Raw genomic sequence first — 22,111 nt, 5'->3', positions numbered from 1 at the left:
GTGAAGACGTTAGAGATCCTGGTTAGAGGGTTATCCTTTGTTGCGTCGTAATACCGCTTTCTTCTGCACCTGTACGCGTTTCTTCCGTCCGACCCACCCTTCTTTCTCTCTCTCTCTCTCCTTCTCTGGGACCACCTGACTCTTGGCCACCCTCTTCGCGGTCGTTGCCGCAAAGGTCGTCCGCGTAGACGCAGCGTGTATGTGGCCCTTTTTTCGCGGCCACGTATCGCGCAACGTAACTTTCTCACACGCCACCAACGGAGCCTCGCCTCGTTATTCTTGTGAGTTTGCGATCGTTAGTTCCGACCGTGGGGCAGACTGGACGAGAGTGGGAGAGAGAGAGAGAGAGAGAGAGAGAGAGAGACCAACTTCCTCGTACGTTTCCCTCCGGCGACGGTAATTCACGCTTTAATTATCGATCAATCCCGGAAGCTGTTGAGCCCTCCTGATGCGGTTACCGGGGTTGCTTGTACGGCTTCTTTTTATGGGTTAAACGATCGAACAGGATTGAACGTTGATCACTGTGTAATCCCTTGACTCCAATATAGGATTTTGGTAACGGGAAGGGGGGAAAAAAACGGAGGAAAGGATTGCCTGAATTCTTGAATCGAAAAGCGGCGGGCGCTCCATAAATCGGTTTCGCGATTGCATCCCAGCGAATTTCACAAAGGGGATAGGTTAACACGAATCTGGGCCCATCGATTTCAGGAAACGCGACGATCATTTATAGCCAGCCAAGACAGTTTCGTGAATTATGTCACGGCGCTTTGAAATTCGCGACACGTCGTTTTATTTAGTCGAGCCTCGTGAATTATGGCCCGTGACCGCTGTTCCGCGTATATCGAGCGTTCTACGTGATCGTCCATGGATTTCTGCCTCGGTAACGACCAGGACGTTGTCTTCATCAGGACACACGATTCTGTTCCGCACTCTCGGAGACGCGAACGGTGTTCGTTAATATCGCCAAGTCCAGTATCCGTTAACGAAGCCACTGGAAATGTGTCCATGTTTCAATTAACTGGATCGTACTCGTCTGGTTCCTCGTACAGAATACACGGCGTTGATTCCTTTTTATTAAAAACGAGTAGCTGCGCGGGTTGATTGATTGACGTTGGCCAAGCTCCGTGTTCGCGATGTCCGCATAATTCGTAGCAAGGCACGGCAGAACGACGTCTCGTGGACGTCCCTATTTCAATTTCGCCTGACGAGCCTACGTGTCACCTGCAGCGGTGCGTCATCTGTTAGTCCCTGATCTTCGAACGGCTAGTTCCTCGCCTTTTTTTCAGGTAAGCGCACCGCCCCTCGAACTGCGATCAAACGTCAATCTTCGAAAACAAATTATCCCATAATATCGTGCGATTCACGTTCGACGCTAGTGCTTCGATGCGCCTAGGAGATATATTTAAGCTCGCGCTTCCTCGTCTATTTGAATCACGGAATTCTAGCAAACGTCAGATTCGACTTAACTCTATCAGCTCTGATGTCACAAGACAGACAGTTTTTCAAGATATCACGGTCCTGATAATCAGTAGAGACTCCCCAGATTCCCATAGAAAACAGTTCGCTGCAGAAAAAGTTGAAACCAACATCGTATCTGCCAGTGGAACCGTGTAGTCTCTGGATTCAGTAGTACAACCGTACAATTAGAACGACGCAGCCGTCCGAGTCGTCCAGCCTTTTTCTCCTCGTCCTCGTCCTACTTCCACGGGATTGTGGGACAATTCCATCCGCTTCGAGGACATTTTTCACACGCAACGAAGCTTTAAATCGCGATCCTGGTTAGAAGAAATCGAAGATCGGTGTACGTACGTTTTCGAGATCGTTTCGTTGAATAATTCATCGATCGATCGAGCAAGTTTCCACAGTTTAGAACGGTTAGCAAGGATCGCGCAACGGTAATGAACGGCATTAGAAGGGCGGCGTCAGACGACGTCGTATCGCTTACGAGGGTATATTTCATAGTCGGAAAAGTAATTCGAGCCGGTGACTAGGGGGTGACTTGAACCGGCAATTTATCTTACGTCCGTCTGGCGCAGCGCATTCTTCGCGCTGGGAGGAACGGAATAAAAGCGCAGCCCCGCTCGCGATAAGACAGCAGCATCCTCGCGAGCCCAGCGCCACCCACAACCTCCCCATCACTCTTTTCAATTACCTTTTAATTGGATTCGAGGAAAAGACGTGAACGTCGGCCTTCGCCCACCGCGATTATTCGAGCGAAGCTCGAGTTTCCCCGGAGAGGATCGTTAGGAGATCGCTGTTGCCTCGTCGATGCGCCATCGCGACTGCGACTCGTTTTATTTCTCATATTTAACGAGTCGCGTTGTTTCGAGGCAAATTTTTCGAATCCGAACGTTTCACGTCCTTTGCGTAGGTCTGTTGAATCAGGAGAGTTTTAACAGTTTTACCGCGCGTTTTTTTGCGGAACGCGAAAACCTTTTCCACTCCCATTCGAAGTTTTAAAAGGTACGCGTTTGAAACGTGGGTTTTTCTACGAACGACCAAAGGAGAACGATCGGTATTTTCGGACTTTACGAGGATCCTTTGTGATCGTTGGAGTACACGCGAAATGAAGTGGCGATAGCGTGCTGGACGGCGAACGCGAGGGCTGACGTAGGTACGATTATGGAAATGAACGTTGGGATTGAGTAATCGGGTAAATATTAAAAAATCAGTGTAAAATACAATTTCGCGTTCACGGAACGGCTTAATCAGATCGGCGTGGTCGACGAAAATGCGGTTTGTTTGCGTTATTAAAATCGAGGCCAGTGGTAATTTCTATTTGCATGCTCGGATAAAGAGATCACGTGGCCAGATATCATGGCAGAACGCGAGACACCGTTCGGAACAGGCTTTTTAACTATGTACGTCGAACATTATCGCCCGTCGGTTAACGTTTTATCCGGGCATCGAGCGGCGCATTTATCGTTTCCAGGCGAAATTTCCTACGATTTCGCAGCGGCCTCGTCGGCGCTCGTTAATTACTCGAGACTTATCTGAAACAACATGCAGCCCGGTGCGCACCCGGAATGGGCCATGGAAATGCGATTACGCGTGTGCTCGAGCCGCTGACTTTTCAGAACTGTATCAACTTAATGGCGTAATAACGGGACGTAAAAAGAAACGAGCCGCGTCTCGGATGAATAATGATAATTCTCTTCGAAAGAGGGGTAGGTGAAAAAAAACGATTCGCGAAGGGGTAGGTAGGGGCGCGAGTCAGGTCGGGCTCGTTGATGCCAGAGGAGGATCGCGTGGATCGCAAACTTTGCTCCTCTTTTTCCAGCCCCGTTTCGCGAACGTTTGTTAAGATTACGCTTGTGCCGTGGCACTCGTTACGTAAAAAGTCGCATCGGTGAAAAAAAAAGCCAGGACAGCAGCGAGGGAAGGATGAATAAAATATAGGAACGAAGCGTAGCCGAAAGCTCAGCCGGCCCGTTGACTGAGCGGATTAAAATGGGCGCGACAGGAGGCGCGCTGGATATCACTTTTCCAGCGTTGAGCGATAACATTCAGAATGTTCGAGGCCACCGTGTATCTATCGGAATTCCCGTGGCTCTGGTTTCGCCGGATCAAATCCAACGGGTTTCTCATTGGTTAGCATCGCACGCGGAGGGCAACGGGGTTGTGACAGTCTACTGACCGCGTCGCATCTTCGACGAATTGGAGCGTAGTGCTCGGTTAACGCGTCGACCCATCCTACGTTTACCCTTTTCGATTCGATCGGCATCGAACGTCTCTTTTGTTCGACGAGGTATCGAAGGGCGTCTAAACGGGACGACGGGGGCCATTCGAAAGGAATTAAACGAAACTAGTCGCGGAACGTCCTATTCCGGTTCAACGTCCGTGTCGCTCGTTCAAGTTTCGAGTTCAATTCGACGTTGAAATCGTGCAATTTTCAAATTCGAATGTAAACGCGGCGATATTTGCCATTGAAGTTAACGTGTCGCGGAGAATTCGAGTGGGCCGTAATCGAAAATGTGCCTCTCCATCGGTGCAGCGTGACGAAATAACGGCACCGGTTTCGCGTAAAATCTCGAGCGTGTCGGCGCCCTCTTGGCCACCCCTTGGCCCCATAAATCGCGGTGCATTTTCACGTGGCATTAGCGAAGTTCGTTTCACGCGTGACGAAGCCGGCGTTGCGCGAACGTCCACCGCGCGGCGCGGTCCCGTCTTTAACTTGCTATTTTGCATAACGACGCGATGCATCACCATACATTACGTCGGACGTCTGGCCGTTTTCATATTTTCGTGCCTCGCCACGTTCGAGCCTTTCTCGAGGGCCTTCCCCGTTGCAACGTCGAGTTTTCCGTGCCGCCGGTGACACGGAAGTAACGCACGATCGATTGCACGGGAGCCTTATAAATAACTTGGTTTGTGTGTGACCGCGCAGCCAGTGGGGATTAAAAACGTAAGATCGTATCTGGGGACCTCGTAACGGACGGATGAATTAATGCGGACCGTCTAGACGTTCCTCGTCAAACGCTAGCTGCTACGCTAGACTCGAAGGATTCCTTCGCGAACGTTCGACCGGCTCGATCGATACCAACTTGAACGAGGAATCATCTCGCGACGAGAAGAAAGGAAACGGATTAGCGAGATTAGCCGAGTAATCTCAGCTAACTGAGTCTCTGTTCAGATCTGGCTAATTCAACGACACGTAGCCAGGGAAATTGGATGATGCCGTTCTGTAATGAAAAGTACCCTTCTTGGGGGCCATTAAGGTACTCTACAATCGATCGTCGTTAATATCGTTCCTCTGTCGATTCGACAAACTTGTTCATCTTGTTCTCTCGCTAATAGGATAAAAATTCGCCAACGAAGTTCGATTGGTATCGCGCAACTGAAGGGAATCGCGGAGGCCTCAGGCGAACGCCTCCCTCTTTTGGGGGTGGACGGCGAGGAGCGAACGCTTCGCGCTTAGTCGAACTTAGGAAAATTAATTCGAGGCGAGAATCGGATTAGGACTCGGTGGAGTATTCGAGCGCGAACGATCCGCCGGTTTGGGTTGTCCTTTTATCTCGACCTGTCGCAGATTAGCAAGACTTAACATGGTTATTGTTTTCGTAATCCGGATACCTCAGTTTCGGTAAACATTTTCCGCTGCCGCGTAACACCGATTCGAGACAATGGAAATATTTGCGCGAACACGCACGTCAGTGATTAACTTGTTCCGTGTGGCGACGTTGCCCGCCTTACTTTTCGTTTTTCGCCAGCCCTTTCTTTCGCAGATATTTTCTGCGCGTACCAATGATTAACGAGATCTGTAATGGAACGCGAACGACAAATACGAATGACGGGGAAATGGTATTTGACAACGTGGGGCAATCCATGTTGATCTTTGGGTACAGCGTGTTCCAAAGTTACGCTGGTTTAGTGAAATGTGGGAAAAAGTTGGGAGACGCAATTTGCGCGCTGCAGGTCTGAATTATCCTGAAGTACATCGTGTAAATTCACCGTGATAAATCCGATTGGTGTTAGATTGTATGCGCTCCATGAAAAGCCTTGGTGTGTTCGCTTATCATCGCGCGATGTTTATGCTGTCGCATCGAGAGGCGGCAACGATGCCCCGGCAGCCCATTTACATTCGCGCTTTCCGTCGAGTACAAAGCGAGAAGTTTTAATTAGTTACCGTTTCGCGTGATTTTATTACGCGGCGTAATTGCACGCGATGACAGGACCGAATAATAATACGCGTTCCGTTACCAATATGCTAATGAGCTTTTCGAAAACCCGTGGCGCCCGCGCCTCGCAACAATGGGCTGCGAAAATGGTAGCTCGGTTTCTAGAATGCCTACGACCGATCGATAGGCCCGTGTAACAGAAAGCGGGTACAACGGAGAGGCAGAAACAGGTGATCGACCCGAGGCTTTCGCGGAACGTTTGATAGAAACGTTCACGGTTCGTGGAAATTTCTGAATATTTTTTCATCCCCCTCCCCAGGACGAGATGCCTGGAAAATGTGCGATAAAATAGAAACGAGGGACCAGTCGTTGCGAATCTCTTCTCAGGCTTCCAATCACGATCGTACATACAGCATAGAAAAATTTAATTTCTTAAATTTCATTAAAAGGATGTTAAAGCGCACAGCGCGTGCAGACGGTTTGATGATCATTCTTGTAATATTCTTATGGCTATGTTAATACGCGAATGTATGGTTTTGCACAGGATGTCCTGCGAGAGCTGGGCCAGAAAAAGCCGCAGCTGGACGAGCTGGTGCACACCGCGGAAGCGCTGCGCGCGGACACCAATAGACAGCAGGTGCACGGAAAAGGTAAGCTCATTTTTCCGCTTCAACAACTCTTCGTCCCGTCTTTTCGCGCGGTTTATATCTCGTGTTTAATTTGAATTCATTTGTCGAGGGACGTAGGGCAGGACTTTAGAAATGGATGTTACGCGGAATTTGTAACGAGAATCTAGCCGCGGCGGTGGGTCGATGTCCGTATCGATACCCAAGGAGCTTAATAAGTTTTTGTCGCCGTAATTGATAGCCGAGCACGGTTTCTGCTTGGCAAGCACTTTTCTGCTCTCCGGCGAATTTCACAAGTTTAATTATCGGCCCTGATTGCTCGGCCAGAGCCGGTAATAAATTGAACCATCTGTTCAACCGGACAGCTACTTGTTATACCAAGTATCTACTTCTGGCTGGTTCTTTTCAATCGTTCCTTATATACGTCTGATTGAATGGATCGCGCGCAGAGAATTCCCAGCGTCAGCGTAGTTCTTACGAAATCGTCAATTTGTCTAGGCTTGTCCGTATTGGGGTGACTCGAAGCGAAGCGACCGGATTATTTCACCTGTTCCGCGATGCCATCCTTGAAAAGTCTTCGACGAGACATTTCTCGAGCAATTACCCAAATTTTTCAAGGAGCTGATGGAATTTTTTCTCCCAACTCTGCACCCCCGTAAAAGACACCCCTTCGCGCGACGAGTTGCGAAGCGATATCGCATATATCACCACTCTCGAGACCCTGTTACTTTTTCGACAATGACCGCAGCCGTTAATTGGCACCTCGTCGGTCTTCGGAATTAGCTTAGCCAACCATTGGTGGGTGGTAATTCGATTGATTTCGAAAGTTTTTAAATCAACGCGAATCTGGCGCGGATTGACGCGATAGAGGGTCGAGCGCGGAGATTAACGGCGGTGCCGTTAATTGTTTCAAGAGCCCTGAAAAGCTCTCTCTCTCTCTCTCTCTCTCTTTCTCCCTCTTTCTCCCTCCCTCTCTGCGCCCTTGCCGTCGATGTCGCATTGTTCCTTCTATATTAGCGTGCCGGTACTTGTCAGTCCCGTCTGGTGGTCCCCGTGCATTATAGCCAGACGATTCTTTCGTCCATTGTTTTCAACGGGCCGCCCACTCCGCGTGAAATGGGGAAGCAAGGGTTCGCGTACCGTATCAACCGGTTGGTGCCCATCTCCCGCACAATGTGGTGTCGCAACCCGCATTCCTCCGCCCTGCAATCGTTGACTCGCGCTCCTTCGCGTTCCCCTGCCCTGTCCGTCGGATATCGAACGATAAATCGTTTCAACTCAAATATCGAGAGGGGGGCCACGGATCAGGTTGACGATTTACGAAAGAGCTAATACCGTATAAGTCGTGTCAACGTGGAGAACTTTCCACTCGACTCTGTCTTTAACTTCGCACGGGCTGGCCCTGAGAGCGACGTCGAAAGTTGGCCAAGTTTATCGCGCGGCTGGTGGTAAACGCGAGAATAAAAGGGTTCCCCGGTTCTGTCGATCGAAAAATCGCTGGTAAACGGCGAACGGCCGTTCCACCAGCCGCGGGTGTCTAGTTTTTCGTCGTCGCGTGGCGTGCACGTGCCTCCTCGAGATTGAACCGCGGGTCGAACCGGCTCGACACGGCACCCTCTCGCTTCCATCGAGAGACGATCGTGATTCGACCGTCCCTTTTGCACGGCAGATTTTTCATAACGGTCACGTTATCGGACCACGGCGAATGTGCAGCTATACAAAGCCCGCGAGTGTCGCTGTTACCTAGCAGCCTTTAATTACCAGCACGAAACACAGGAGGGGCATGCTGAAACGGCCTTGCGTTTTCTACTTTATTTCTTCGATACGTTTCTCCGCTCTATTATGCAACCCCAAGTTCCTTCGTGCTTTCAACCATTTTACCAGAGAACCGTGTATGCACTTGGAATTTTTTGTATCGCGTTCGAAGAATTGAAAGTGCGCATGTTTCATGCGCTGGACTAATTTCAGATTATTATATCGATTTTATTCTGGCATGATTAATCGTAGACGGTGCAGCGTCGTTAACAGGTTTACGACTTCCTCGTTTAACCACCCCCGTGTCGATCGCTCGAAACGGATCGCAGCGCAAAAACCATCCAATCCAGAGTCATCAAACGTTAATCGTTTCGAAGAAACTTTCCGAAACAGCCTGTGCTTTCCGTAGCACGCGAACGTTTCCACTTCGAGCATTAAACTACCCCAGTTTGCGATTTTCGCCGCGGCGGAGGGCACGCGCGCGATGTTCGACGATTCAGACAGGGGGTTGGATACTTGCGGTTTTTCTTCTCGCGTAGGCGCGATATTCGTTCTGCTTCTCGCGTCGATTTATCTCAGCGAAGATGCGCATCGCATTGATCCCCTTTCCGGTGGATTCCGTGTTCGTCGCCGGCGTTTCCGCGACTTCTGACGAATAACGCGGCACCAGAAGCGACGCGAAACGGTGGAAAACGTCTGGAGATAAGCCACCGTGGCAGCTTTTGTCCCGACGGTTACGGCACAGTCGACGACGGAAACTTTCTTTGAGGCGAATTCCGCGCGTCGTCTTTAAGCTCGCCACGGCAGTGACGTCGCTTAATCGAATGCTCGATCTTCGTCTGGATTGTTGCCGAAACTCGCGAAATGAAATTCTTCCCGTGTCGTTTATTAAACCCCTCTATTAGCTCGTCGCCGGATGGGGCGCTCGATTTTGGGATCCCCCGTGAACCGGAAATCAAATTAACTCGAGACGCGAAAGGAGCTCCGATTTATTGACGAATATTTCCCTCGCGCGTCGTTCACTTCCAGTTGAATTCGAAGTTCGCAAAAACTCCGGCGAAATCAACGAAATTCCACGGGGACGATATTCGTATAGCGGATTCGAATTCCGGATACGTTAATAGCGATCGCGCGACAGGGTTGTGCGCCAGCTGCTCGACTCGTTCTCGGTTTACGATAACGCGGTAGGGTTCGTGCATTCTCGAGGCTGGCTCGGAAGCTTGCTGATCGCATTCCTGCGTGCGGCTTTCGAGGCGCACGTCCGCAGGCCACGATGATAGGACAGTGTGCGAGATAGTAGCCGACTCGTGCCCGAGGAATGACGGCAAGAGCTACTTCAAAGCGGCGAGCGCGCGTCTATCGCAGTAGAACGAGTCTACGTGCACGCAGCCGCCTCTAGGGATGAACCGTATCGTCTTTGTCGCGTCACGTAGTCGACGTTCGGATGCTCTTTCGTTTCGCGATGCGAACGGGGATTCGAAAGGAAGCCAGGCTCGCGCAATTTTCGATTTTTTATCATCCTTTCGCGAACCTTGACGCTTTCGCGACGCCCTCGCGACGAGTATTTCTATGGAGCTCGTCGCTGGGTTAATCGTTGGTTCGAGAAAGTCGTATAAAAGGCTGGAGTTCCGTCGAGATTCTCCATTTTTCGGAAACGACGTAACAGCCGTTGACACGCGGAAAGCGCAACCTGTTGCGGATAAGTTGGAACTTGGCATTCCGTTCTTACGGATGACGTTTCATAATGGAGTCGATGAAGTAAGGAGGCCGCGTTTCTTGGAAAGAATCCACTCGGTCCGCGAGCCAAGGGTTATTCAATTTTGACGACTCGCGGAGCGGAAGAGTCCGATCGGCTTAACTTTTATGGTCTTTCCCGAGTTTCTTCCAAGAGCGGCACGAAAGTGCTGTTCAATAATTCACCCGCCTGACGGAGTGTTTCATTTTTTCTACCGACGAATGATAAACCGACGGCGACTTTTTCAAATTATATCCACTTGCTTAGAGGAACGCTGGCGCTGGCGCGGCTCGCGATAATCCCTGCGCAGGCAGAATCCAATGTACACGGGGTGCTGTGTGGTCCAAGTGAATAAACAGAGAACCGACTGATACCAAGCAAACACGTCTATTCGTAATCGACACCCATTTACCCCTGTTGTGCCATCCACTGGCCCGATTAGCCGAGTGTTTGCACGTCCTTTTACATCATAACCGCCGCGGTTTTCGTTCTTCAACAAACCATACGAACGAACAAGTAGATTTTTCCATTTGAAGAATTCCGCGACTCTCCTCGAGGCTACGACACGAGAGAAGCGTTTACGCTGTTTAATCAAATGAAAAGCGTACAATCACGATCCGTTGCTAATAGTAGGGAAACATGGATATCTCGTTTCGAACAGTCGACAAGTTTAGTCAAACGTTTCTCTGATAACTCGCTGAATCTCAGCTCGATGCATTGGTAACTCTTCCTCGCGATCTTCGAGCACGGTTCGTCTTCTCCTCAGCTGTGAACAGCGATTTTCTTCGCTTCTCAGGGGCGATCCGTGTACTTTTCTGAACGCAACCTCCTCGTTGCCGCGATCATTATTCCACTTCGCAATTACCCTCGAATCTATGGCGACTTAGGGGCGTTGCGCGTATCGCGCAAACTGTACGTACTTGGGGTAACTTATAGCGACTTAAGGATCGAGACGCGTCTCGGCAGCCGCTCGCCTAATTGCTTAATTATGTCAATTAATGGGGGAACAGCGGAGCCAGCCAGCTGCGTTTCGCTTCCTCCCGCAGGAAGAAGTATTTCCGGGACGTCTCGCGACACCGACACCCTTTCGCTCGCGGCGTTTTCGGCGCACGAGAGAAGGCTGGTTCGCTCTCGAATCGTGCTGGCTCTGAAACGTTCCCCTCGACTCGTTAATCGTTTAACGACCAGTCGTTAACGCCTCTGGTATCGCGGATACGAATGCACAGTGTTGTCGCAGAGTCGATCCGTGGATACAGAGTCCATTTTCGAGCGTTAACCAGAAAAATGCATCGAAGATCATTCTCTGTGGCGCTTGGTACGGAACGTACAAAATATCGTTTTCCAATATCGCTCTGGAATCAAAGAACTCCTTGGCCCCCTTCCCCGGCTGGATCTATCGCAAGAATTGTTCCCGTGGATTGAAACGAACACAGACAGAGCTCCCGGTACTGTAAACGGTCTTGATTAAAGTCCCTTTTTCGTTATCGGAACGGCCGCGATCGATCGACGACGGCCATGCATTCCAGGATGCAGAAACACTCGTCGTTGCGCGGTAAGGGTGCTTATTTCTCGACGAAGAAGCCACGTTTCCTTCCGACTCCTTTTTTTTCCTGTTTCGTTTCACGTGGGTAGAGCACGCGAGCGAAGGAGAGGGTAGGAAGGAGGAAGAAAAAAATAGGACGAGGCACGGGGCGAAAAAGAAGCCGCCGCGACGGGCATAATGGGAAATCGTTGATGGAGACATTATGCTTCCTCCATTACACACGGCGGGAGCGGAGCTGCTTAAAGGCCGCTGTTTGGGGAGATTGCTTTTCTCTGTTGAAAAAGGAGAAAACACGGCGGCGCGTCGTTTCGTGCACGGCTCTATTACGACGTTAGCGGGCTAATTGGATTTAAAAATGCAGCTACCAGCCTTCTGTTCATGACACGCTTTCATCTTCCGATGTCTCGCGAACTTTCGACGTTTCGACGAGTTTTCCCCGGCGTCGTGCCTTTACGTTCGTTCGTGAGGCTAGAAGGGTTTAGGATTCTCCTGGCTCACGATACTGTTCATAGACAGGAAGCAGAAATTTATGGGTTACGAAATGGGTTAAGGTGAGTGAATTTACTTCTTGGAGTGTGTTTCTGGCTCGCCGCGATAGCCGCGTTCCCACTGTTTGCAAGCCAGGATACGTTCTTTCATTGATCTCCTTATCCCTCCAACGCGCCCAACTCCGAATTGCTCGGCTTTGCGAGAAATCTTGTTCGGTCCCCGGGGAATTCAGGTATTTCCAGCGGATCATTGGCGGCAGACGAGTAGTCGGATGATCCTGCTCGCAAAAACTCGATGGATCCGCGTCCCTAAAATCCAGCTGGCCGCGTGGTACGGCTTGCACGATTTATCCATTTGTTAGAAATTGTTCTGTGCTAGCCGTAAGGCTTGGTATTCCTCGAGAATTCGGAGCATCTTCCTACGGGCACCGCATGCTTGTATGCAAATTCTCGTTCCAAATTCGAGATATTTAAACGAAAAAAAAAAGAGAAGAAATAAAACAATGCATGTACATGTATATCTATATAGAAGAAAGAAAAACACTTTGTGGACGGTGGAACGTGGAACTCGAGCCGCTCGCTACTGGAGCGGAGTCGATTCGCAGTTTCTGCTGGCGTTTTCGCGGTATCCGATGGAAAAAGTGCCGCGCACCACCGTCTTCATTCTGGTCACGTAGCTGATGCATCCGAGGCAATTTTACGGGCGCGTCATCCGAGCGTTTTCATTTTCGGACCCCGGGCATTCCGGGTAAACCGTTTCGTTGGCCGCGCGCCGTGTCATAAATCACGGCCCTGCCCGACGTTTACACATTCTCGCGCGCGCACTCGTTCTCCATACGAGGCATCCGCGGCGCGTTCCTGGCCCCAGCCTTGGCCGTCGTCGCCGCGCATTGTTCGCGGTGGCTCCTTTCGAGCCGCGGGATAAAAGTCGCGTTTCATGGCTGCCTGGCCGCGAAGAATCCGCGGCCACCTTTCGCGGCGCGTAAATAGCTGCGGTATTAATTACGGGACGACCCGGTAGTTAGCATTCAGGCGTCCGTCACGCGGTCTGAAAGCTGAGAAATCGCGAACGGAAAGGAGAGCCGCGAAAAGACGTCGCCGCCTCGAATGATGAACGTTCGCTGAGGATCATTGTTCCTTGGATATCGTCGTTCGAATTCATATTTAAGCCAAAGATTCGAGGGAGCTGTGGTTTTTATCCTGGTTCGTTTTATTGATTTTATCCTTTCGACGATACATCAGGGCTGTGGATGTATTAGAAATATTATTTTCGATCGAGGGTGCAGTTCCGTCGAGAACAATATCATCAAAGTACAAAGTCTTTGTTGGCACGCTCGCCTACGATCCAGGACGTCGACGATAAGACGCAGGATTTCCTCCCTCCCGCACCCTTTTTTCAGCAACCCCCGTTCTCGTGGATTCAACTTTAATAATTCACGTCACGCAATCTTCGATACGCCAGCCAAGGAAATACTCCTGGGGAATTTGCTTTCGGTGCACGAGAACGACCGTGTGTCGATATATTTTATTTACCGCCTCCTTTTCCATTGATTCCTCGTCATTCGTTGATCTATAGATTTTCCTTCGACGTTGTTCGCTCGCGTCCAGACGTGCCCTCTTTTTCTCTTTTTTTTTTTTACCGCACCTGGCTTACGTACGAGACGTATTTTTTTTCGCACCGTGCGACACTAAATCGCGCCACGTGATTCGTTGTTTTACGTCCCGTCGGTTTGTTTCGCGCAACCAGACGCGAGAAGACGCTGTGAAACCATCGAGGACGTCGCGCACCCTCCCCTATTGCTTTTCATTCCACGTCTCGCGGATGCCACTTATTCTTATTATGGAGATTCGTTCCGCGAACAAGCCGGTTCCCGGGCGTTTCATTTTTGTCTAGATACTTCGAGACGAGCCAGCTTCTCTCGACTACCATAAATCGCTCCCCCGCCTCGACGCCACGTCTTCTGCAATCTTTTTTTTTCCTCCTCGCCAAGAGAAATAGCGGGCGGAGTGTAAGAAAGGGTCGAAGGTTTGCGCAAGCTCCTGGTTTCCTCTTCGCGAATAACCCACCCACCTCGACCCCATTAATTCCCGTAATATTTATCATCGATCGATTCTGTATCATTGGAAACAAATTTCTCGTTGACTTTTCGTGTTTTACGTTTCGAGTAACGGGTTACCCTGATCAATTCCCTAATTACGTCGATAGGATTCTGATAAGCGCTAATAAACATCCTTTGTGGCGGATTAAAAGACACCGGAGCATCGGGGTGCCGCAAAAAGTGGACTCTTCTTAAAAGAGGCATCCGCCTCCTCCTTTGCTGTTTGTCCTTTGTCCCTTTGAAATAATACTAACGACGAAAGTAGACGGATTCAAAGGGGGATAATTCCTTTGCCCCGGGCGAGTCCGAAAGTTTCTCGCAGACGCTCTCGAACGGGGGTTGAAAAATGCCGGCGAAATAAACGCGCGTTGATTGGAAACGGTTCGCTCGAATCGATCGTAATGAGTTTGCCCGCGAAACGGGGGCATTAAGTAGGTAATAGACATTTAATTTGCGGCGAAACAAAGGTTGCCTACCCGAGGACGGCTCGGAGAGCCCGTGGATACGAAACTTTCTACTTAGACGTATTACTGATCGCGCGGGTAGCTTCGATTCGACGTCAATTCAATTCCAACCTCGATCAATAAAGATCCTGATCGGCGTATTCGGTGTTCCATTGAAAGTTTCGAAAGTGCACGATATATTCTTGCTGGTAATGCACGGTTTTAAAACAATTTCACAGGTTTCAAGGGTTTACGTTCGCCGTTGTTGTTTTCCAGCGTGCGTCAACTGTTTCGCAGCTGGTAACGCGATTTAAGTAGAAACGCGTTTATCTCGATCATTACCAGCCGTATTCAAAATTTTATTCCGTTTACCCGCGCCCCTGTGTCTCGTGTTTTGTAATTATGCTTCCCCGCCGCGCGTGCATGGAATCTTCGTGTTGACAAGCGCGAACAATGCCGTCATCATCGGGATATATCGCGATTCGCACTTCCGGGGAGCGCGAGCGCGGCTGAAAACCATGGAAAATCCGATTATTCGTATCACTGGCCTGTACGAGAGTTGGGAGAGAGGGAGAGAGAGAGAGAGAGAGGGAGAGAGAGAGAGAGAGAGAAAGGTATATATGTATATTTCTCCCGTTCTAGCCGGATTTCCAAAGCCGACACCGCATTTGCGGGGAAATTACAATATAACGGGCGCCCTCTGGGCAAACCAGAATTTATTACAACGCGTTTACACGCGTAAAGCACAGGTAAGCGACGTCGATCGACACGGGGAATTGGTGACGCGTAAAAAGTGGGCTGGCTCGTTCGATGCCCGATCGCGTTGCTTGCTTCGGGTGTAATCATCGGTTTTCGCTCGAGAGAGCCGTTTGCTCGTCTATCAGCTAGGAAACGCGTGCCAGAATTAGAGGTCGAACGGTGTCCGAGATCGATCGATCGTGTTCATAATTCATACGCATACGACTCTCTGACACGCGCGTGTGTACGCGAACGTAGGATTTCGAAGTTGGACGCTGGACAACATTGTAGATTGGATTATTTTCGATCGAACAGGGATTTCGGGAGCCACCGTGAAAGGAGCTCCTAGCATTCTGCTAGCCAGTGTAACTTCAAAGTGTTGGGATCCAGGTAGGAAGCTATTAAGATGGTAATTATTCAGCCCAGTGTGGGGAAATGAATTTGAATGCCGTGCAGAGGTACACAAAGCCTCGCGTTAACAAACAAACAATTCCACCGGGCTTCTTTCCGCGCGAGTCCTCGACCAAATAGATTACACAATTTTTCTTCCCCCGTGTTCTTCTCTCTACGTCGAGTTCAGTCGAACCACCCCTCTCGCGGCACGATTCACGCGACGAAATAAGAACAGATCAAACGCTAACGAGCGTCCGTTGGCCCGGTAAACTACCCACCAACAACTCTCTCCCTCGCGTTCGGGTACCTGGACATTCATTAAATAAGGGTGGAAAAGAATTCGAGGGGTTTGGAAGTTATTAAAGTTTCTTTGCGCGTACAGTTCGAAACGAGACCAGGCGGCGAGGGTTAAAGAACGAGAATGTCCCGGTTATGAGTTTTACGGGCGCGCAGCAGATCGAACGGTGGGGCACTCCGGCAAAACTCATTGAAAATTCCAATAATGCTAACGATTTTCTCTTAGACAAATGAGCTGCCGGTATGCGCAGCCGGCATTCCTCCCTCCACCCGCGCCGTGCCCACGTCCGTATCAGAATCCCTCTCTTATCAAATTCCTATCCGAGTCGCGAAAATATGCTGCGCTCACTTGGATCGTTGACGCGATTATCGATGCGCCCCCGCGTGGGCGCATGCTTCGGGGGTGGAAACTTGTATCTCTGCCCCGTCGAACTTCCAAGTGCTTCCAACTTGTCGTCGACTTTTAAAACACGTAATCCTTGCTTAATATCCCGGCATAGATTGCCGCGTAACCGTTATCCGATCCGTGGCGAGCTTCCTTCGAGATGGTCCCCTTCTGCGTCCCTTCTTATCGTTCGTAAGGGAGGGTTATTAACGAAAGGCGTACCTCGAACTCGATCGTAGCGAATCGAGGACTATCGAGTGAATTATCGACGATGTTCGATCCTAGTCAGAGATGGTGGTGGAGGCCAGCAAACTCAGCTCGAGTTCTCGAATCTCGAACTGAAGGGGTGGGTAGGGTATTTACGTGTCAGGGACGCGTGGTGAATTAGTATCGCCGGCTGTAGCGGCCAGGGTGAGATTATCCCCGTGGCGGCGGGTACGATTCACGGCCGATTTACAGGAAAGCCATTCCGCGGAATAAGAGTGTTCGCGAATCTGCTGGCGAAGATAAGGGTAGATTACGTATAGACGCGGTGCTTAACTTCTTCCGTGTAACGCTCGACGGGCGACGGTGAACGATCCCCGTTCGTTGAATTTTTATGGTTGTTCGCCGTACCAGCTGTAACGCCGTAGAGACTGCGATAGTATTATTACGGCTGGAGATCTTAAAATATTGCCTGCTCGTATATTTCATGTAAGTGGGCGATTTCGCCTCGGTTAGATGGGGGAACGGGACGAGGACAGAGGCAGTAGGTCGGGCACGGTGGCGGCACGATCGAAGCCTGCATTTATTCCATTCCGTTTCTGTTCGTTTCAATGAGAACCGCCCGTTTACGCGGCGCACGGGAACGTAACTCACGTCCCGGCGATCCGAATGGAGAAATTGCCGGCTTGTGTGTACTTATCGACGAGTCGTTTCGTATGACGGAACTGCCCGGTGTATTTCATTTAGAAACCGCGTTGGTCGTTAAAGTATCGAAGTGGGAGATCGTTCTCCAAATAAACTAAGAAGCGATAGATGCACGATCCTCTTGTTGAAACAAGATTTATGAGTACAATTAAGTGTCCAAAAGTAGAGATAGCCGTACCAGCTATCAGCCTCATGGTAACCATCGGTGTTTCTTCTCGACTAATAAATAACTCGAAGAATTTGGCTCGTCCTTGCACGGTTCTGGGCTCGCAGACGGCGAACGAAATATTCCAGCGCCGTTCCGTGGAAAGGCATTACCGAAACGAATGCCGTCGTTGTTCGTCCCTTTTTCCTCCTCTTTACGAGCGTCTGTTGATGGAAGACGCGAGATCCTCGATTGGATCGCGGTGTTTCTCGTTGCCAACGGAAATCAGTTTCGACAGCCGCAAAATGGCGCTTCTTCAGCCGCCCCCTGTCCGCTGTTCTCCTATTCTTCTTCCTCTCTTGTCTTTGCCTATTTATCTGTCGTTTTTTTACCGATACTGTTCCCAATCGCGTACACAATGGAACGTGCCGGCGCGGAATTTAATATCCGACCGAACGGTTACGACGATTAATCGCGCACGCGATCGCCCCGTGATGGGATTAAACTTTTTGCCCGTTAATTGCAGTTTGCGTACAGGATTATTAGGTCCGTGGAAACGTTTCGTCGCGTGTTTCGTCGATACCGATTTAGCCAGACACGCGGTGCGCTTTGCGGTCGTCCCTTTAATTTGTATTGATTAACTTTCACAGCGGTAGAACCGTTACGCGCGTCGCTGTTCCCCAAAATTAATTTACCGCCGGCTAATGCGTTCCACGCAACTTTTCTAATTGTCAGTTAGCTCGAACGTGGATTCGGATCATTTATTCCTCGTCCGGCGAGAGAAATCGAGGACAGGTCGGCGATGCTCTCGTCCATTTTAACGAGTAACCTTGTCGCGACTGATACGGCAATTATTTCAACGAGGCGCGCGAACGTAATCATCGCGGCGGCGGAGGCATCGCGGTTTATACGCGCGAGTACCTTATGAACGTCCATCGACCCGTGCCAGAGCGAGAAACTAACTGTAGCTTGCCGTTCATTAACATAGAACCGTAGTCCTCGACATCGTCGCCGTCGCCGTCGTCGCCGCCGTCATCGTGCGGTTAGGTATCGCAGTCTCGGGTGTAACGACGCCGACGAGTAATTACGCACGCCTAACGCGCTTGTGTACAATGGGCGACGAAGGTGGCCGGAATACCCTGCCGCTGGGATCCGCTCGCCTCGCTTACGCTCTGGCCTGGAGACGCGTGCACGAGGGGTGAAGGGTATATAGAAAGGTAGGTGTACGTACGCAACCAGCCAGGCACTCGCGAGAGCCTTTCGATGCGCCGGAAAGAAAAGGTACCCCGGGTCTAGTATCCAGAGGCCGAACGAGCGAACGAGATGGGAACGAGGAGGGTTAGGGGGTAGGGGTTGGGGGTGTGGAAGAAGGCGAAAGAGAAAAGGGGCAGACGACGGTGTATATCGGGGAGGATGGCAGAGTTCGAAGGGTAGAGGGCGTAGAAGAAGAAGAAGAGAAGGAGGGGGATGGATAGTAGTAGCGTCGTCAGTGTCTACCTGGTGCAACGGGGTAGTCAGGGGGGGTTAGACGAGGAGGTTATTCCGGCTACAGAAGAGAAACGGGTGCCGGTAGCTGGTACGGTGGCAATGGATAGTGGTTGAAGGGTAGAGGAGAGAATCCGGCGCTGGGTTGTGCCGATGGTGGAGACTCCTGCTGATGGTGGTTGTAAGGATGGTGGTTGGCGATAGTGTGTGGTGGTAGAGAGGAAGATGGTGGTAGGTAGTGGCTGGTATAGCTGATAGGTGGTCGAGTGCTTTGGTGGTAGTGGCGTAGAAGCGGTGACGAGGAGGGGTAGTGGTGGGTAGTGGGTAGTCGGTAGTGGTAGTAGCGGTACTACTACTACTAGTAGTGGTGGTAGTAGTAGTAGTAGCAGCAACAGCAGTAGCAGCAGGGGTTGGTGGGTGGTGGTGGTGGTAACGGTGGAGGTGGCGGCGGCGGCGGCGGTGGTGGTGGTGATGGAGGAGAGGGTGCGGCATCGTCGATGGTGGTTGTGTTGCCGGTGGTGGAGGAGGCATGGGTTGGTTCCAGTGTTCGCGCGGCCGCTCCCTGTCGCACACGAACGACTCACCCCGACGCTGTCGGCGTCGCGACGCTCTCGCAACCGCCGCCAAAAACGTGGGAGATAGAGAAGCACAGTTTCCGTTGGAACGCGCTCCTCTCTCGGTAGACACTGCAGGGACTACGTCGCTCGCTCGTTTCACGCGGCCGCGTCTGCACCGGGATTCACGCCTCGCGACACGTAGCTAGTCTCCCCGTGCGAATCGTTTCTCGAGGGGTTGCGTGGAAAACGCGTGGAAGACGCGAGGCGCGACAACGCGTCCCCAGGTGTAACGCCGGAAGAGCGCAACGAGCTTCGCCGGCTGTGTCCGGTTTTCGTCGCGCCGGCTGACACGTGGACTTTCTCCGCTGTTGCTCGCATAAAACTGCGCTCTATTAGCCTTCACCTGTGGATAACCGTGGATATGGTTGCGGCGTCTGCTGTGCGTTTGTTCTCACGAGTCTGATCGGTTCGTCTGAGAAACGTAGTTGTTCTTCCGTGGATACTCGGAAGTGGATCTCTTGGTTGTTCCTGTCCATCGAAGTGTTCGCAGGTTTCAGTGCAGTATTTCTTGCCCTTGTACCATTCCTGTATCAGTGAATATAAATCGAATGTGTCGGTTCTTTTATCGAATGCCTACCTATATTCCTTTATATTCTACGCATATTAATCCAGTCGAGAAGCACATATCAGTAGTGGCCGTGATAACGGTGGAAACCAACAAGTGTCTTAAATCAACAAGTCGAAAGTAGCAAGGTCACGGTGGACAACGGAAGCCCGGCTGTGAAGAAAGTTCCCGTTCCAGTGTTAATCGGGGTTGATCGTTGGATAAACGTGTAACGTCTCGGTGATAAGAGAAACTTTTCTGCCCGGATAAGATCGAGTCGGAGCTCGTGCAGGGTAATAACGAAGCGTTCAACGAGGATTGTACGAGGTGCAGCTGCACCGGGGGGTTAGAACAATCAACGTCGAGAGGCACGCACGGATAGAGAGAAAGAGACAGAGAGAACTGCCGACACGTGCCCGACCCGTTTCTAAAACGCGTGCGCTGTTTTCGTTAATAATTGACGCTTAAAGCGTGGTACGAGGCGGTTGCACGAGTCCCGTGGAAAGCGAGAGGAATTTATTTCACCCCTTCTCGCGGCGCGATTGAAAGGGAATTCCACCTGCTGTGCGCGACGCGTCGAGGATCGCCATCCTCGCGTCCTTCCTCCGCTACCGGAAGGAAACGGATAGCTGCGAGAGGAAAGGATCGCGCCGTTGATTTTTCAGAGGCCACTTGTCGCCTTTCGAAACTGTTTCACGGAGAATAGAACGGTCGATGCACGGTGAAGAGATACCCGAAGAACTTCCACGCGAGTTTTCCGCATCGAATATTGATAAGCTGGCTGGAGAACCGCGTCGCGTACCGGCCTGGCTGAAAGTCGAGTGGAAAATACGACGGGGATAACCAGAGACAATCGCGATTCACCGTGGTGCGCCCGTGTTCGTTCGGCGAACGATAAATTTCCCGGCTACACATATCAGTAGTATCGATTTCTACGTAACTTTTTATATCGGCCTGATCCACGGGCTGATTCACGACCTGATTCACGGCCAGCCGGTGTAAATGGCTCCGCTCGACTCTTCCAGGGGTTGAATACGTTTCGCGATAAATCCACGTACGCAGAGTCCGTGAAATTCGCGTCACACCAGGGACCATCATCCTTCAGGGTAAACCGCGTTAATTATTCTCGCGGAAGGATGCGTGATAATCGTAGTACACGGAAGCTGGTCTCCGCTCCTCGACGAGCTACCTCCGGAGCCTGTTATTAATCGCCGTTACACGGAGGATCAAACCGTACTTTTCTAATATCCAATACCTGTCCAATCAAGCGAGCCAACCTATCGATAAGAACTCTGAACTTCGACCAATTTTTTGATACTCCTATTACCGTGGGATCATTTCGAGCCGTCTTGTCTCTCCTAAGAAAAAAGAAAAAAAAAGAAGAGGACGCCAGTCGAATAAATCAACTCGAGCTTCCGTACAACTCCAAGGACCAACACGTCGATGCGACAATCGAAGCGATCGTTCGAACGGTGAAACGTTTGGACGTCGACCCGATACCAGGACGCTTGCTCGATATCAGACGCGAAGAAGGGGTTGCGCGCCGTCAGTCTAATCGGCGGATTCGATCGTACAGATGTCGTCGGGCTGCGAGGAACATTAAGGCACTCCGCGTCGAACAGAGCAGCCGTAGTCGCGCTGGTCCCATCCTCGTACCTCGTCGCAGTCATCGAATTCCAATTATGTCGCAGCACCGTAGAGGGTCCATACACGCTGGCAGCCCCGTACCCGGTCATCTGGCCACGAACGCGGCCATCTCCGCCTCTCACGAGGTACAAACCAGGGGGATACCTTTACCAGGAATGGTACCGTCGCGCTCTATCCACGGCAATCCCATGCACGGGAATCCGATCCACGGGTTCGTCAACCCTCTCGGGCCCGCTGGTCTCGTTCATTCTCCGCCTACACATCAGTCGGTCCTCGCCGGAATCTCTCATCACTCGCCAGTCGTCCACCAAGGTACTAGGCGCTTCGCGTGGATCAAGAACAGCCCGGGAGGACCGCCGGCGAATCGTGTGGCTCGAGGGGATGGCTCGTTTTGTCGTTCGAAAGGAGAATCGATCGAACGGACTGGCGTTTGTAGGGGATGATCGTTTTTTTTTCTTTTTTTCTTGGAGATTACAACGTGTTTTTTACACTGTTCGAGTTGCATTCAGTACTGTCCATCGTGTTCCACGCTGACCCCAGTGATACGGTTCGAATCCTTTTGTCGGAAGAGTGCTTGTACGCGGGATTAAATGTAATTATAGGGAGTGGGATGACGGTGGAGTGTCGCGCGAAGAACTGGAGAA

At 51.0% G+C, this 22,111-nt stretch overlaps 1 protein-coding gene across 6 annotated transcripts in view; it reads left to right on the top strand.

Moving 5' to 3' along the window:
* LOC143423471 (dystrophin, isoforms A/C/F/G/H) overlaps positions 1-22,111 on the top strand; it is a 361,743-nt gene that overhangs the window by 82,687 nt on the left and 256,945 nt on the right. For all 6 annotated transcript variants that reach the window (XM_076894837.1, XM_076894838.1, XM_076894836.1 and 3 more), the window contains one exon: positions 6,163-6,268. In XM_076894837.1, the coding sequence (XP_076750952.1) occupies positions 6,163-6,268 (106 nt within the window). The remainder of the gene's footprint in view (positions 1-6,162; positions 6,269-22,111) is intronic.

The sequence above is a fragment of the Xylocopa sonorina genome, chromosome 5, assembly GCF_050948175.1.
Source record: "Xylocopa sonorina isolate GNS202 chromosome 5, iyXylSono1_principal, whole genome shotgun sequence".
NCBI lineage: Eukaryota > Metazoa > Arthropoda > Insecta > Hymenoptera > Apidae > Xylocopa > Xylocopa sonorina.
Note: the sequence above shows the minus strand (reverse complement) of the source record. Positions and strands in the feature narration are given on the sequence as shown.